This window comes from Cynocephalus volans, chromosome 4 (genome assembly GCF_027409185.1).
Source record: "Cynocephalus volans isolate mCynVol1 chromosome 4, mCynVol1.pri, whole genome shotgun sequence".
Taxonomy (NCBI): Eukaryota; Metazoa; Chordata; class Mammalia; order Dermoptera; family Cynocephalidae; genus Cynocephalus; species Cynocephalus volans.
Window position 1 is genome coordinate 83,776,081 of NC_084463.1, and position 14,328 is coordinate 83,790,408.

The 14,328-nt window shown below is 39.7% G+C and overlaps 1 protein-coding gene across 1 annotated transcript in view; it reads right to left on the reverse strand.

Annotated features, from left to right (window-relative positions):
• LOC134376227 (tripartite motif-containing protein 77-like) overlaps positions 1–7,227 on the reverse strand; it is a 38,936-nt gene extending 31,709 nt beyond the window's left edge. The window contains exon 1 of the mRNA XM_063094852.1: positions 7,118–7,227. Coding sequence (XP_062950922.1) covers positions 7,118–7,227 — 110 coding nt within the window. The remainder of the gene's footprint in view (positions 1–7,117) is intronic.
• Between the last annotated feature and the right edge of the window lie 7,101 nt (positions 7,228–14,328).

A 14,328-nucleotide genomic window follows, 5' to 3' on the forward strand; every position in this document is an offset into this window, starting at 1 on the left:
TAATCACTGCCACCATCTAGGTGACCAGAGGTGGAGCTTTTCCACATTAATATGCTTACTGAACTTTTATCTCATTTTTTGTTTTCAAACATAGGGCAGAGATGAAGCTGAAATTGTGATTAAAGTGTTTATTAAAGGCTCCATGTAAACTACAGGGAAAGAAAAACAAACAGTGTCTGGGAGGCAGGTAATCTGGTTTATACAGCTCACTTTTCTCACCTTCTAGTTGGTGCTTCTCCTTGAGGAACCTTGGCTGTCTGATCCTGTCTGCATCCACCACCTGGAACTGAAACTCTGCATCTCTACCCAGACTGTCCGCATCCAGGAAGGGGCGGGGATGGGAGAAGGTAAAGAAGCTTTCCTTCCAGCTGTGCTGTGTTTCCTTTCTGAGAAGGGATCCTTCTCAGATTAACATCAAGGTTGATGACTTAGCCTTCTAGGTGCATCAGAATCACCTGCAAAGCTTGTTAGACCATAAATTGCTGGTCCTCAACCACAGATGTTCTTGATGCACTAGATCTGGGCTAGGGCCAGAAAGTTTGGATTTCAAATGATTTATAAGGTGCTGTTGGTGGTTCTGGTCCCTGGACCATACTTTGAGAATCTCTGATGTAGCCCAAAAAAGATGGTATTTTTACGTTGTATGAGTAGGGACAATTTAAAGAAAAATCTTATTGGAAAGCACAAAGTCCAGCTGTGGACTTGCCAGTGGTTTGCGGTGGGGAGAGCAGAGTGGTGGGAGGTGCAGCCCCTTCTGCCCACACAGCCACAGCTCTTTTGGGGAGGGGGCGATGGTTACCATGTAGCACACTTTGTTTTCGTGGTCTAGGAGGTAAAGCAACAAGATGCATGACTGGTTTTTACAGGCCCAGACAGCCCCACCTTTGAACTATTCCCTTCCCCACTCCAACACCACAACCAGTAGATGACCAAAAAATGAACCCTAACTACAGGGGTTCTCAGAGTGTGGTTCTGAAAACCTTGGGGCTCTTAAAGTCAAAATTATTTTAATAACAATATTTAGACATTATTTTCCCCTTGAACTTTTATTTTTCTACCAGAGTACAGGAGAATTTTGCAGGGACTACATGACATGTAATATCAGAAAACACTGAGTGGAAAACAGATATGAAAATCCAGATGTCATCTACAAAGCCAGACATTAGAAGAGATTTGCAAAAAAGTGTAAAACAATGTGACTCTAATTATTTTTATAATTTTGGAAAATAGAACTATTTTTCCCAAAATATTGTTACATATTATAATTTTATAACTGTTATTAAAAATTATTAATAAATACATATTTAATGATTTCCAGTTTTAATTTCTAATATGGCATATCTTGACATTAAAAACCCACATAAATAAAAGCTTTGGGGGACCCACAGTGATTTTTATCAGCTTAATTTAGGTGTAACTTATAGACCATAAAATTCACCCACTTAATAGATAGGTACAGTTTGATGATTTTAATAAATTTTTGTTAAATTTATTTCATGCCACCATCACCAGATCCTCTTTTAGAACACTTCTATCCTTCCCAAAAGATCTCTCCTGTTCTTTAACAATCAGTTTCTCGTAGCATCCCTGGCCTCAGGCAAACACTAATCTTTCTGTGTATAGAGTTTTGCCTTTTTAGAAATATCACATATGTAATTATACAGTATATAATCCTTGTGTCTGGCTTCTTTCACTTAACATAATGTTTTTGAGAGTCACCATGATTTTGTGCAAATGTGGGTTGCATATTCCATAGTATAAATATACTAAATTTTATTTATCTATTCATCAGGTGATGGACATTTGCATTGTTTCCAATTTTTGGCTACCATGAGTAATGTTGCTGTGAAATTCACTAGCAAGTTTTTCATTTATCATGGGTAGTTGCTTAGGAATGAAAGTAGGGAATTATTTGCTGTGTATGTTTAATTTTTTAAGAACATGCCAAACTGCTTTTCAAAGTGGCTGTACAATTTTACACTGCCACCAGCAATCTATAAGCTTATAGTTTCTCCACATCTTCATCGACACTCAGTATTTTCAGTCTTTATTATGTAAGCCATTTCCTTTCCTAGTGTGTAGTGGTATCTCATTGTGGTTTTAATTTGCATGTATCTTACTAATGACTTATGATGTTGAGCATCTCTTTATATCCTTACATGCCATCCAAATATCTTCTTTAGTGAAACATCTACTCATGTATTTCAGGTTGTACAAGAGTTTCATTGGATATTTTCTCAATTATTGAGTTGTAGGAGTTCTATTTGATATAAATGCTTTATCAGATATATGTTTTGTAAATATTTTCTCTCAGTATTTGGTTTATCTTTTCATTGTATTATCTCTGTTGGTGAACAAAAATTTTAATTTTGATAAATCCATTTGTGTTTTTTAATGTTTCTTTTTCTGATACCATATGCAAGAAATATTTGTTAAACACAGGTCACTGATTTTTTTCTTTGATTACTACCAGAAGTTTTATATTAGGCTTACACTTAGGCCAATAATATATTTTGAGTTAAATTTCGTGTATGGTGGGATTTGGGTTTGAGGTTCATTTTTGCACATGAATTTCAAATGTTTAAGCACTATTTGTGGGAAAGGTTATCCTTTACTCCTTCAAATGATCTTGTCAATCAACCGTATATATATATATATATATATATATATATATATATATGGACTCACACAATACATATATGTCTTTTTTACTTGGTATAATGTTTCTGAAATTTACTTATATTGTAGCATGTATCAATATGTCATTATTTATTTATATATAATTATATTTTTCTGATAATATCTCAATGTATGGATATATTATATTTTGTTTAGCCATCCAACATTGCTGGAGATTTGTATTGCTGTCACTCTTTACTATTATAAATAATGCTATCATGTACATTTGAGGTCAAGTCTCTGTATAGACATATGTTTTCATTTCTCTTGGGTAGATACCAAGAAATATAATTTCTGAATTTTCTCATAACATTATGTATAATATTTTAAGAAAATGAAAAATTGTTTTTCAAAGTGGCTGAACCATTTTACATTTCTACCAGTAATTCAAGAAGGCTTCCATTTCTCCGTATGCTTAGCAACAAACGTCATTGTCTGTCTTTCACATTATAGCTGTTCTGTTGGGTCTATAGTGGCATATAATTGTGGTTTTAATTTAAATTTTCCTAGTGAGATATTGAGCCTCTTTTTGTGTACTTATTAGTTATCTCACAGAGTTGCAACACGCATACCATTCATAAGAATAAATGTGAAATAAATAAATGCAAGAGGTCTTAACTTACCTATTAGAAGAATAAAGTATTTTATGTAAGCTCAAAATATAAATCCCAATATGTTCTGTATACAAGAAGCACACCTAAGGCAAATAACTCAGAAAGGCTACAAGTGAAGAAAAGGGCAAAGTTATGTCAGAAAAGTGGAAACATTAAGAAAGCAGCATCTGTGGTCCTGATAACAAACTAAGTAGAATTCAAACCAACAACATTCAGTGTGACAAAGAAAAACATTTTGATGCTGTCAAAATTTACAATTAAAAAATTTAAAATTATGAATATCTGTGTATCAAATGTATAGCAACCAAAGTAATAAAGCAAAAAGTTAAAAGAGATGCTCAGAAACCTAGCTAGAACACACTAAAATTAGGAGATATTTATATAGCATTTTTAATGCAAGACAGATGAAGAGGCTAAAACAATATAAATAAGCATATGAAAGACCTTAAGATTATGATTAGTATCATAGACCTGTTTATTTCTACACTGTGGAATTTACTGATATTTTCATTGTGATGTAATTTATGGGTTTTTTTGTTTGTTGGTTTCAGGGAATATTTTATATTCTTTTGAGAAAAATGTGCATTCTCTATAATCAAGACAAATAATTACACACACACACGCCTGCACAAACACACAGTAGTTATGATTAAGCCTCAGATACAGGAAGGCAGCGTGTTCCTAGGGCTTGTGGGTGGGAATCCTGCACTGTTCCCAGCTCTGGGCTTTAATCCACCACATATCTGCTCCTTTCTTCTCTTTTACTTGTATTTCCTTTTCCCTGCTCTGAGCTGAAATAAGTTTTCACCAGTGTCCTAGAAGCAATAGTATTTCTTAATCTTCCTACAGTGATTTATGCTTTTCTTGCATTGGAGAGATATGTCTTTCTCATCATGATCTTCATACTTTTCTCTTTGCTGACAAAATACTTAGTATACATTAACTCAATGACAGTTAAATCTTCCAAATCTTCCAAAAGAAGAAGCATTTGCCAACTATGTGTGGGTTTTGCTTGTAATAGTGAGAATAGCTTAGGATGTCATAGAAAGATATGCAGAGTAACTATGAAATACAAGGCCCTACAAGAGAGACAAAAACAGCTATTGTGTGTGCAATGTCCCAGACACCTGGAAGAACCAGCATGTGTTTACCACAGAAAGTAAGAGGGAAGTCATTTCCACAAAAAGAGCAAATGTCTAGAAAGTGTATGAGGCATGAAGAATGACAAGCTTCTACTGTATGGCAATGGTAATAAGCAAGACCCCAGCAGGAGCTTAACTTCACCAGTGGATATGCGGTGGTTTGTCCTTCTAGGGCTTCCTCTGTGAAGAAAAGAAAGAAAGACAAAAGTAAGAGGGGACTCAGAAATGAGGGAGATTGGCATTTTTGTAGATATCTGCCTCTACTGAAGGAATAGGGACACTGAATAAGGAAATGACATTTCATCAATGCAAAGCACTTTTTATGTCCCTTTAGTTACCCTTGTTCTCAAAAGGCCTTATTCCTGTCAGACTCATTTATTTTTTACTGGATTTCTCACCATATACATCACTACATTTGCATACAAATTACCTCTTTAAAAATATATGTAGTACATATATTTTCCCATGTATCAAAGATTTCTGTTTTTATATGAAAATTCAAAATGAGAAATAAAATTTGGGAAGCTTCTATCCAAATATTTTTGGGGACAGAAATTGTCGGCTAATGGATCACAAGATTTTGGCCAAAGCTATCCCAACACTGAAGATAAATCTGTCAGGCTTGTATCATCTGGGTTCAACTGGAGAAGTGGAGACAGTAAGAGGGAGAGAAGGAGGGAGGGAGGAAGAACAAGGGAATTGACTTAAATGACTATGCGGACTGGCTCAGCAAGTCAGAGATCAGTGGACAATCATTTAGAAAGAAAAAAGAATAGAAAAAGAAAAGAAAAAGAATTAGCAGGCTGGAATCTAACTAGCACAGCCAAAGATGATGCTGTCCACAGGCAGTCAGGAGCATTTGGAGCAATGTGGACCCATTTGCTGTTTGGAGATTTATTCAGGGAATACCTGAACTTTCTTTAATGGCATCTCATTGATTAAGCCAAGTTCACATGGATAATTTCCCTAGTTCACAGTCAAGATTACAGACTTTAACTGCATCTGCAAAATCCCTCCACAGCAGTCCCTAGATTAGTATTTGCTTGAATAACTGGGAAAGCTGTGTGTGCTACAAAACGGCTGCCTCCCTCTCTTACATCCTTGCAGTTTAGCCAGGTTAACACATCAAAAACCATTACAAAGCTATATGCCACTGGATTTAAAAGGTATAAAAAATATAGTTTGTTTCATACCACGTTTAATTTGCAGGATACCCTAAGGAGAGAATGCCCTAATTATGTAGTCCATAACTAAATAGGTACTATTTTAGTTAACATTTTTACTGTAATGTTAATAATATTATAATGCAATTAACTAATGATAATAAGGTGAAAGTCTGTTTTTTTAGATCATCCACTGTGAGCTTGACTAATTTCAGTGCATTTCTAATTTTATATTCTTCAGTAGTATGAATTTTTTGGTGGTAGTTGTTGCCATGTGGATGCATTGGATTTAAAATAATAATTCTGTTAAAAACACACACACAATCCTTTATGTGCTAAATCAGTATTTATGAACATCTTCATTTATATAATGTGTTGAATATTATACAGTATTTTTTACTGACTTATTCTCCATATCGTAACGCATTCAGTTTATACTCTATTGTATCAGCTCATTTTCTGTTGCTTTTAATGGAATACCTGAAACTGGGTAATTTATTAAAAGACAAAATTTACCCCTCACAGCTTTGGAAACTGGGAAGTCCAAAGTCCAGGGGCACGTCTGGTGAGGGCATTCTTCTCAGTGGGAACTCCCTCCAGAGTTCTGTGGCGACACAGGGTACCACATAGACAGGGCTGAGCAAGAGCGTTTTAACGTGCTGACTTGCTCTCCTTATAAAGCCACCAGTCTACTCCCTGATAACCCATTAAATCTTTAACCCATTAATCCCATTACTGAATGGATTAATATATTCATGGGGACACAGTCCTCATGATCCAATCACCTCTTAAAGCCCCCACCTTTCAAATACCATCGTCAGATTTTCCACCTTCTTAACACTGTTATAATGGAGACCAAGCTCCAACATGAGCTTGGAGGGACATTCAAACCACAGCAAATATTTCTTTTTTTAACTACTGAAAATAATGCTACTAAAACATATCCTTTTATATATCTCCTTCTTTGTGAGAAATTCTGTTTTAAAGATTCTAGAGATGATATTTCATGTTTAAAAGGGTTTGTGGATATGATTTTGACAGGTACCTTGGAACTGTGCTGATACAGAGTGGGATGGTCCTATAGAGTGGTGACTCTTCTGAACTTGTGTCCTAAACCATCCACTGAATGAGAAGGAGTACAGTGAGTGGACCCAACTCAGATCCAGGTGAATTGAGTGGTCCCTGCAGCCCCCAGCACCAGGAATGAAATGGAACCACCTGCCTGGGATCTGCTGCTTTATGCTCTAGGAAATTTTTGAGAACAAAGTCTTCAATGAACAGGAGCCTGCAGAATGGGGGTATAATGACCAGGGGCCCAGCAGGCATGTGCAGTGCAGCTCCACCAGCAGTGAGGGAGGGATTAGGAATCTCTCCCTAGAGGGAGGCACATTTAGAAAAGGAACCAGAGCCCTTGATGCAGCAGGTATAGAGTGGGGCAATTCCAAATTGTCTTCTTGAGAGTGCATGTCCCCCTCAACTACTCCCAACCCCCCCCCACACACACACACATAACACCTACACACAACAGTGCTCCTGTTGCTGGGATTCTGGGTTTTCCTCCGGATTGCTGCAGGAGTGAGGCGCCAGGGGGGAGCCACCATACACCTCAGCCCACTGCCCATGGGTCATGTCGGCGCCTTGGCTTCTAGCTCCAAAACAACTACAGCAGATTCTCAGGGAACCGACCTGGTTTGTGCCCCTGACTTTTCAGTATTGTCACCTGCTACTGGTTGGTAGTTGGGTGTCCTGCCACTCTAACCTGCGGATGAACAGTGCACATAGTGGTTACCAAAAACCTGTTTGGTGACTAGTATGTCTATGACTGGGGAGGGTTTTGATGGATGGCTGTGGGTAGTTTTTGCGGATATGTAAATTATCGTTCAGTTAAATCATGATGTTGTTCTGTATTGCTCTGTTGTTATTATTATTTAGTTCTTGTAGAATAAAGTCAACTATTTATTCTAGAAATCTAATTATACTGACAATGCTTCAGGCTGCTTTTCTTTGGCATAAAAACTTGACATCCTAAAAAGTGGATTAGAATTTACTAATGAGAAAGTTGACATTTGGTTGCTTAAAAATAGTTTGTTTCTGCATTACAATACCTATTTTTTAAAGGAGAAAGAGAATAATAGAAATATCTTTCTTCTTTTAACTAACTAAATGTATAAATTGAGCTATGGAAAAGTATTGAGAATATAAGGGTAGAGTTGGTCCTGAGATCTAGCAAAAGCTATGTGAGTGAATGTTCACAGCTGAAATTTAGCTCAGGGGTCTTTGCCAGGTGGCTTCAGGACAGAGGGAGGTGAAGTTCAAGAGGGAGATTTAGTTTTGCCCTTGGTTCCAGCACCCAGCTCCCCTGGAGGGAGCCAAACAAACCCAGCTCAAGAGCTAGATGGGTAACTGGGACCTTCTGCCCTTCTGAAATAAGTCCCATCTCACCCAAGAAATTTCTATTTCACTGGGCTGCTGCTGCAGTGCAGTTTTTATGTAGATGGGGCCCAGGGACAGAGAACCCAACTGTCCAAGTGGCAATGTGTCAGGCAATGGCTCCCAGGAACTTAGGGTGCAGTGCAGGCTCCTCTCTTCCAAGAACTTGATCTCAGGAGAGTGTGAGGAAAAACCTCAGGCTCCATCCATCCTCAAAACTTTCCAGGAGTAGCCACAGCTTATGGAATGGAAGGGACTTCACCAGCGTTAAATGAGAAGTACTCTAGGTAGTTTAAAAAAGGTCCTCATGTCCAGAAGTGCCTAGTAGCTCCTTAAGATACTGGACACAAGAGAGATGTGGTTAGAGTGTCCTTACAGAGGTGACATCCAACCCTGGACTCAAGAGTCATGGTCCTGCAGGGCCCATCTGTCAGAGCAAGGACCTTGCAGACCATCTCAGCTGAGATCTGCAGGTGCTCCAGCATTGATAGTCCTGAGCGTCTGTTCTCTGGAACCTGCTCCTGCTCATCAGTGAGGTCCTAGGCAGGCTCCTTTACTCAGCACATTCTCAGTAAACATTAGGAGTGAGGTCTTCCTGGTCCAGACACCCCTGGTGGAGTGAAGTCTGCAGGGGGTGGTGGGGTGGCCTCAGAGCCACTCTTCTGCCCTTTTGGTTCTCAAAGTCTGCACCCCTCTCCTCCAGTGCCTGCCATTCAAGGAAATCAGGTTGGGATGCCTGTCGAGCAGAGCAAAGCTGCTAAGTGGGGATGGTGCCCTGAAGAGCTCAGACTCACTGCACTTGTATGAAAGAGCAAGGAAAGGGGAAAGCGACAATCCTGTTGGTGGAAACTGTAGCATCCCTATTTTTTCTGGGATTCACCCAGTGCTGTTCCTTCCCATCACGAAGAGACCAAAAGTTCAGGCTGGGAAGGTCCAGAAAACCCAGACCGAATTAAATGGAGCATCTGAGCCTTCTAGCCAGAAAGCCAGAAACGCCTCTGTGCCTGAGTTACTACTGGGTTCCGGATTTCAATTGTTTCCAGGGTAAAAAAGAAAAACAGTGTGGTGAGAGCCTTCCCACCCTTCTCGAATGAGTTCTTTCAATCAAGGTATATTTTTAGGTTCAGCACAAATTATCTCTCTTCCACTATGGCAGCTTCAAGGAACAAATAATGTACTGGAGAAAGAAGTTTTTAACCAAAGACTGGGAAGTAATTTGTGCTGAAAAGCGCAGAGGGAAGTTTACAAAGAGCCTATGCTGGGGGTGTCCTAGAAAAATTTACTTGAATTCATGAACTCTAAAAGTAAGTTTTAAGTAAGAATTTAAGAAAACAGTTATTGCAGGAAGAGTCTCCTATTACTGCCAACATCCAGAGACTATGTCGGTACAAGTACCCCAGAGGGAGAGGAGCCTGGACCCAGAGTTGGCTGTCCTAAAGGTTGAAGAGAGAATGCCGCACCGCTTCCATCTTTCACTGTTCTGTGATATGAGGAAACACAATCTAAAACCAGCCAAGCTTTGGAAAGGAACTTTGTGAGAAGGAGAGGCTAAGAAGCCTGAGGTAGAAAGAAAAGGGAAGGAAGACTTTAAAGGTGGAGAGAAGAGGGAAGAAAAATAGTATGTTGCCAATCTTCTTCTGGATTCCATAACTTCTCTATACGTGATCCTAGTTCCTATCCTGCTGATTTGTAATAGATCATGTATTTGTTATATGCTGTTTGGCCTTAGCACATATTATTCTTTGTACAGCCTCCACCAACACATTGGTCCCTCCACCAACACATTGGTCCCACACAATGTGTTTAAGAAAGAATCATTCCAATCAACAATAAGAGACACTAAGCATAGAGGATGGGTAAACACTGGCTGGGCACAAACAGAACAGGTGGTCCAGGAGGGCCAATAAATGGGGAAAAATATATTTGATATTCCAGGTTTGAAATCAGAAAGGTGTATGTTGGAATCTAAATTCTACATTTTACTGGAGGAGAGACTCTGATAGTGTTACTCTTTCCCTTCCACCTTATATATATAAAAGAAAACTAGGACAGTAAAAGATTTCCTGCAGGTTGAAGTGGGAATTCTATGCAGCGTGTGCTAAGAAAAGCAGTGTTTGGCACGATGTCATCTTCCCTAATGAGATCATTCTCTTCATCTCTTCATGACCTTTCCTGTTTAGCACAAAGTTCATTATTTTGTAGAGAGAAATTGGAGGAGGAAATGGTGTGGACTAGTTCAAAATTATAAAATGAAAAAATAAAGTGAGAAGAAAGAGACTACCAGAGGGAGCCTGAGACATGCAGAGGGAGCCTGAGGCCAGGAGGCAAAAGAGAAGTTGTCACAGAAAAATGTTCTTTAGCAAAGAAGAGAACTTCTACAGATGTTTCTCCATTGTGAGAAATTCAACACCTAACAATTACCTATCAAATATTTTGTGAGGGACTATATACATTGGTTTTACAAAGTTGTTAACCATAGGTCAGTTTCATGATAGTATATTCCCATACTGTGAAACTAATTAAGAACCAATATTTACACTATTTTCCTGGAAACAAGTATTTCATACTTAACCAATTCACCATTCCCATTCCTACCATTGCATAGGAGGCTAGAGATGATCATTTATCACAGATCTTTCCAGTGTTTTCCAAAGATGACTTACTACAGAGAAGGATGTGTGTGTGTTTTAATCAAAAATTAAAGATTTAAAGTCTGTATGGGTAGAATCTAATTCTTTCTGACTCCTGGCTGCAGAGACCTGTTTTTATGATGGGGAAGAGAGGCAAGTTGGGAAGCACAGTGGCCCCTCACCCTCCAGGACTGTAGCATCCCTGGGAGCTTGTGAGGCTTCATGTTTCCCTGCAGGCTTAGGAATCTGAAGGAAGTCATCAATGGCTAGGGCAATGTGACCTTCCTGAAATCCACGTGTGGCCCTCTGCTCAACTCCTTCCCCTGCTTCTCTCTCCAAATCCATGTGATCTGAGTTTTCTCTTTTTCTGTGCTCAAGATCGGATGCACAGTATTTACCCAGCTACCTGCTGCAGCCAGTGCTGCCCTGACCTGAGTCAGGCAGAAATTTTATAAAATAAAGATGGTACAAATTATGATAAAATAATTTCTCAGTCCATCATACAGAAAGCACCATGGTGTATTCTTTCTTTTTCTTTTCTTTTCTTCTTCTTCTTTTTTTTAAGTTGTACTTCAATTATGAAAGAATGGTGCTTGGAAAATTAGCTTACTAATTGAAAAAGTATGTGTGAAGATTGCTTTGTTTTTTTTTTAAAGTGCAACCTTCATGTGAGAATAAGTGTCTGAGATGATAACATTCATAATTAGAAAAGTTTACTATAGATTCAATTAAACATTAAACTGAGTGTAGTGGATTGAATTATGTCCCCCAAAACTCACTGAAGCTTGAATTGTGTCCTCCAGGTTTTATGTATTAGAAACTTACCCCCACTGCTACTGTTAAGAGGGTGGGAAATCCTATTATAGTAGTTGATAGGTGGAGCCTTGAAAAGGTGATTAGATTGTAGGACCGTGCTGTAGTGAATGGATTAAAAATGGTAGTCAGGAGCATGGTTCTAAGGGCTTTAAGAGAAGAAAGAAGAGACTACCTCTCTCTCTCTGCTCTCTGTCCGCTCTCTCTGCTTCCACCATCTTGCAATGTGAGGCCCCTGGGTCACTGTCACCACCAGCAGATGGTCTTTGGACTTCCCAGCCTCAGAAACTGTAAGCAATAAATATTGTTTTTCTTTATAAATCACCCAGTTTCAGATATTTTGTTATAAGCAACTTTAATAAATGGACTAATATAGAAACCAGAGACGTGGGGTGTTGCTTATGACAAGTACTTAGAAATCTGGAAGGAGCTTTGGAACTGGGTGTTAGACAAATGTTGGAGGAGTTTGGAGGACTCAGAAGAAGACAAAAAGATGAGGGAAAGTTTAGAATGTCTTAGAGACTGGTTATGTGGTGGCAAGCAGGATGCTGATAGAAATATGGACTGTAAAGACCATTCTAAGGAGGTCTCAGAAATAAGAAAGAGTTTATTGGAAATGGGGGCAAAGATGAACCTTGCTGTGAACTGGCAAGGAATTTGGCTGCATTGTGTCCATGCTCTAGGACTTTGTGGAAGTTGGAACTTAGTATGTGTGAATCAGATATTTGGCAGAAGAAATTTCTAAGCAGCAAAGCATTAGAGAAGCTGCATGGCTACTTGTAACAGCCTACACTGAGTTATGGCAGCAAAGGCATGACATAAAGCCAGAATTTAAAAGGGAAGCAGAGTGTAAAGATTTAGAAAATTTGCAGCCTGGCCATGTGGTAGAGAAGCAGAGAGCATGTAATGGTTCAGCCTGGAGACCATCAGCTAAGAAGATTAGTACAAAGGAAAGGGATTATCAAGAGAAGGAGAAAAAAGGCCCTGAAGGCATTGCAGAAGCTTCTGGGCCAACTATTCCATTTCTGGCCCAAAGACCTAGGTAGACAGAATGGTCGTGGGGAACAGACTTGAGGAACCCTCCATGGGCTCACTGCCCATGACCACCTCTGGAAGCTGCCTCCAGCACCAGCATCCCAGCTGCTTTGGCTACTCCAGCTGTGGGTAAATTGGCCCCAGGTGTGGCTGGACGTGAAGCTTTGGAATATACTAGCTTGAAGCCTTGCAGCATCCACGTGGTGTTAGGTCTGCAGGCTTGCAGAATGCCAGAGCTGTGGAAGATTTGGGAGCCTCCACTGTGATTTCAACAGATGTATGAAAAAGTCTGGGGGCCCAGGAAGAGATCTGTCACAGGGGCAGAGTCCCTGCATAGAGCCTTCATTAGAGCAATGCCAAGTGGAAATGTTGTTTCAGAGTTTGTTTCAGTCTGTTTTGTGTTGCAATAACAGAAATACCTGAGATTGGGTAATTTATAAAGGAAAGAGGTTTATTTGGCTTATGATTCTGGGACAGCTGCATCTGGCATGGGCCTCAGGCTGCTTCTAATCATGGCGGAAAGTGGCAGGCAGCTGGCAGGTACAAGCAGATCACATGGCAAGAGGAAGCAAGAGAGAGAGAGAGAAGGTGCCAGCGTCTTTTTAAGCAACGAGCTCTCACGTGAACTAATAGAGTGAGAACTCACTCATTAATCTGCCCTCCCCCAGGGAGAGCATTAATCCATTCATGAGGGATCTGCCCCCATGACTCAATCAGTTTCCAACACTGCCACATTGGAGATCAAATTTCCACATGAGTTTTGGAGGGGACAACACATCTAAACTCCATCAGAGTTGTAGCAGAAAACCTCAACAGCACCACACTTAATGGAGCTGTGGGAGCAGAACTGCCACGGAGATCCCAGACCTGTGGAGCTACCAGAGTGGAACACCAGCCTGGGAGAGCTGAAGTGTGGCCTGAGTCCAGGAAAACCATCGAAGCGGAGCTGCCCACAGACTTATGGACCCAACCCCTGCACCAGCATTCAGAGGACACCAAACATGGAGTCAAGGTACATGATTCACTAGCTTTGAGATGTAACACCTGCCCTGCTGGGTTTCAGATTTGTTTGGGTCCTATTCCACCTTTCTTTTGGAACAGGAATGTATACACTATGTTTGTCCCACCATTATATCTTGGAAGTAGATAACGTGTTGATTTCACAAATGGGACTTTGAACTTTGGACTTTAGAGCTAAAACAAATTAAGACTTTGGGGATAAAATGAATGTATTTGTGTGTAAAAAAGACATGAGTTTTGGGGGCCAGGGGCAGAATGTAGTGTATTAAATTATGTCCCCCAAACTCACTGAAGCTTGAAATGTGTCCCCCAAGTTTTATGTATTAGAAACTTAGCCCCCACTGTGACTGTTATGAGGATGGGAAATCCTATTATGGTAGTTGAAAGGTAGAGCCTTGAAGAGGTGATTGGATTGTAGGACCATTCTGTAGTCAATGGGTTAAAAACGGTAGTCAGGATCGTGGTTTTGAGGGCTTTAAGAGAACAGAGAGGAGACTGTCTTTCTCTGCTCTCCCTGCTTCCACTGTCTTGCAATGTGAGACCCCTAGGTCACTGTCACCACCACCAGATGGACTTTGGACTTCCCAGCCTCAGAAACTGTAAGCAATAAATGTCATTTTTCTTTATAAATCACCCAGTTTCAGGTATTTTGTTATAAGCAATATAAACAAACTAATACACTGAGCAATATCCATACGTATTTATCTCTATTTCTATCTTCATCTGTATTTCAAAGGTTGTGCCTAAGCACCTTTAGCTAGTTAGATTTTTGCCCTCTAGTATTCATGTGTGTTTGGCTTGG